The sequence below is a fragment of the Spinacia oleracea genome, chromosome 3 (genome assembly GCF_020520425.1).
Source record: "Spinacia oleracea cultivar Varoflay chromosome 3, BTI_SOV_V1, whole genome shotgun sequence".
Lineage (NCBI taxonomy): Eukaryota > Viridiplantae > Streptophyta > Magnoliopsida > Caryophyllales > Amaranthaceae > Spinacia > Spinacia oleracea.
The window spans coordinates 33,873,569-33,876,822 of record NC_079489.1 but is presented as its reverse complement, the minus strand read 5'-3'; the positions used below and the strand labels follow the sequence as shown (position 1 = coordinate 33,876,822).

General features: G+C 38.7%; 1 protein-coding gene across 1 annotated transcript; it reads right to left on the bottom strand.

Annotated features, from left to right (window-relative positions):
- Positions 1–362: 362 nt before the first annotated feature.
- Positions 363–1,876, bottom strand: LOC130469621 (uncharacterized). The gene is made up of 2 exons (XM_056839012.1): positions 665–1,876; positions 363–614 (listed from the first exon to the last, which is right to left on the bottom strand). The coding sequence occupies exons 1-2, from the start codon at positions 1,874–1,876 to the stop codon at positions 363–365; spliced, it is 1,464 nt and encodes a 487-aa protein (XP_056694990.1).
- Between the last annotated feature and the right edge of the window lie 1,378 nt (positions 1,877–3,254).

Sequence of the window (3,254 nt, the reverse complement as noted above, 5' to 3'; positions counted from 1 at the left end):
AGTATATAATTCTTTAAAAGAAAAGTTCTTTATTCTTTTTTTTTTTGAGAAAAAAAATAAACTTATCTAGAAAAGTTCTTTATTCTTGAACACATGATAACTTTATCATAGATTAATATTTGATTTTTTGAAGGATAAGTTTTATCTGATAATAGATTAATTATAATTTCTGACTTATCCTATATGGTAAAAGTGATAATTTGAAAAGTAATAATACTTACCTTTTTTTTTTGGCAAATAATAATGAGCTTTATTTACCAAGTAATCAGAGTGTTAACAAACTCTGAAAACACCAACTGTCCAACAGACACAACCAAACACCTAGCTAACCAACACAAGCTAGCTAATGAGCACAGAGGCTACTACTGACATCTACACTCAACATTAAACATTATGTTGCTAACAACAGTCTTAACTGGATCAACATGATCCCTAAAGACCTTAGCATTTCTTTGCAACCAAATACAATAAACAGACTCAATGAAAGCTATACTATACTTGCAAGCTTGCTTCTGTGTGCTTCTGCTTTTCTTCACTGCAATCTGAACTTCCTCATGCCAAGGCAACACAGTTCTATTCACACCTAAAGAAAGCAGAACCTGCTTCCAAATCTCCTGAGAATAGGAGCAAGAGAAAAAAGGTGCTCCAAGTTTTCATTGTCCACCTGACACAGACCACAAATACCATCAATATTCAGCTGCCATCTTATCAATCTGTCTTTTGTAGCAAGTCTGTTCTGCACTGCTAGCCACACAATGAAGGTGCTCTTTGGACTAGCATGGCTATTACAAATCAATCTCTTCCATCCCACCTGAGCTCCAACTGGATGAAGAAACTTGTACATTTTCTGAATTCTGAATTTACCAGCTTGCACAAACTGATCCACTCCATTTGCCTGCAGAAATACTTCTCTATTATGCCAAATTTTCCTTAATGACCAAGTTAAACCATTAGGAATTGGCATAGTCCAGAAGTCTCTATGCTGAATGTAATAAGCATGAATCCACCTCACCCAAAGCCTATCCTGCTTCAAAGCTAAAGCCCAACAGTGTTTCAAAACTGCTGCTTTATTCCACACAGTTAGATCTTTAAGATTCCACCCTCCACAACTCTTAGGGAAACACAATTGCTCCCAAGAGATAGAAGCTTTCCTAGAATCTGCATCAGCACCAGTCCACAAGAAACATCTACAAATTCTCTGAATCTCCTTCATCACCTTTTTAGGCATAACAAAAATCTGACACCAGTAGAGCTGTATACCAAAAAGTACAGATTTCACCAGTTGCAGCCTACCTGCATAAGAAAGGAACTTAGAAGTCCAGCTCTTGATTCTAGCAACAGTTCTATCAATGAGAGGCTTGCAGTCTGTGAAGGAGAGCTTCCTAGTTGTAAGAGGGACACCCAAGTATCTGAAAGGGAAAGAACCCTTAGGAACCCCAATTGAGCTAACAATACTGGAAGCAACATGATCAGAAACACCTGCCAAATAAACTTCACTTTTGTGCAAATTAGCTTCCAAACCAGAAGCCAAAGAAAACTTGGTAAAAGCATCAAAAAGAGCTTTCACAGCACCCTCATCAGCTCTGGAGAACATCAACAAATCATCAGCAAACATCATATGGGTGAGATCCAACTTTTTGCATCTAGGATGATAAGAGAAGTTAGTATCTTCAGCAAGAGCAGCAAGACACCTTGACATATATTCCATACCCAAAGCAAACAAATAAGGTGAAATGGGATCACCTTGTCTCAACCCTTTCTTTGCAGGAATTGGTTTAGTGGGACAACCATTTATCAGAATGGAATAAGAAACAGAATAGAGGCACTGCATCACCCAATTCACAAACTTCAAAGGGAATCCTAGCTCTGACAGCATGGTTTTCAAGAAAGGCTACTCTAAGGAATCATAGGCTTTTTTCAGATCCACCTTAATCATACACCTAGGAGAAACATGTTTTCTAGAATAGCACTTCACCAACTCACAAGCCAGCAAAATATTATCAGAAATGGATCTACCAGGGATGAAACCAGATTGAGAACAATTTACCACTGTACCAATAACACCTTGAATTCTAGCAGTAAGAATTTTGGAGATAATTTTGTAAACAACTGAGCAGCAAGCAATTGGCCTAAAATCCTTCACACAAGAGGCATTCTGAATCTTAGGAACCAAAGTAACTGAAGTGTTGTTCACTTGCTTTAACATCACCCCAGTTCTGAAAAACTCTCTTACTGCTTCATAAACATCAGCTTTCACAATCTCCCAAGCTTTGAGAAAGAACAAACTATTGAAACCATCAAGCCCAGGGGCTTTATTGATATCAATACCTTTGATAGCTGCATCAATTTCTGCATCTGAAACAGGAACCACCAACATTTCTGCATCAGCAGCAGACAGCTGCTTCCCTTTCCTAACCACTCCAACATCCACACCCATCAATGAGCTAGCTGCAGTACCAATCAACTTCTTATAGAAAGAGCTAACTTCTTCCTGAATTTCCTGAGTAGTGCTAAGCTTCTTCCCAGAATCATCATACAAAATATCAATACTATTCCTAGCTATCCTCTCCTTCATTGCACTGAAAAAGAATTTAGAGTTAGAATCTCCTACTTGCAACCACTGAATTCTAGCTTTCTGTCTATATGCACTCTCCTGAATATGCAAAAACTTCTTAAGAGTCTCACTACAATCCCTCTCACTTTGTTGCACATCACTATCAGTAGGGCAAGAAGCTAACTGGATCTGAATTTGATCCAAATCAGCCCTTAACCCCTCAATTCTCTCATCAAGCTTAGCAAAATCTTTATGATGTAACTCCTTCAATCCTTGCTTTACTGCTTTCAGCTTAGTCCACACCTTGAACATGGCTCCACCCCTTGGACAGGACACATCCCATCCCTTTTTAACTACATCAAGGAACAGAACATGATCAGCCATATAGTTAAAAAATTTAAAGGGTCTACTCCCCCCTCCCATATGAATATTGCAAGACATAACCAGAGGTGAGTGATCAGATATTCCTGGAGGCAAATAATCCACCACAGCATCAACAAACTTAGAATGCCACAAAGCATTAGCAATGGCCCTATCTATTCTGGAACAGATTCTCAAGTTACCTTGCCCCTTATTGCTCCAAGAATAGTAACTCCCACAACTCTTAAGCTCAGCCAACCCTGCAACATCCATACAGCTACCAAAATCCTTAGTTTCCCCTTCTGTAACTGCATTACCATTTACTCTATCAGCAGCTAAT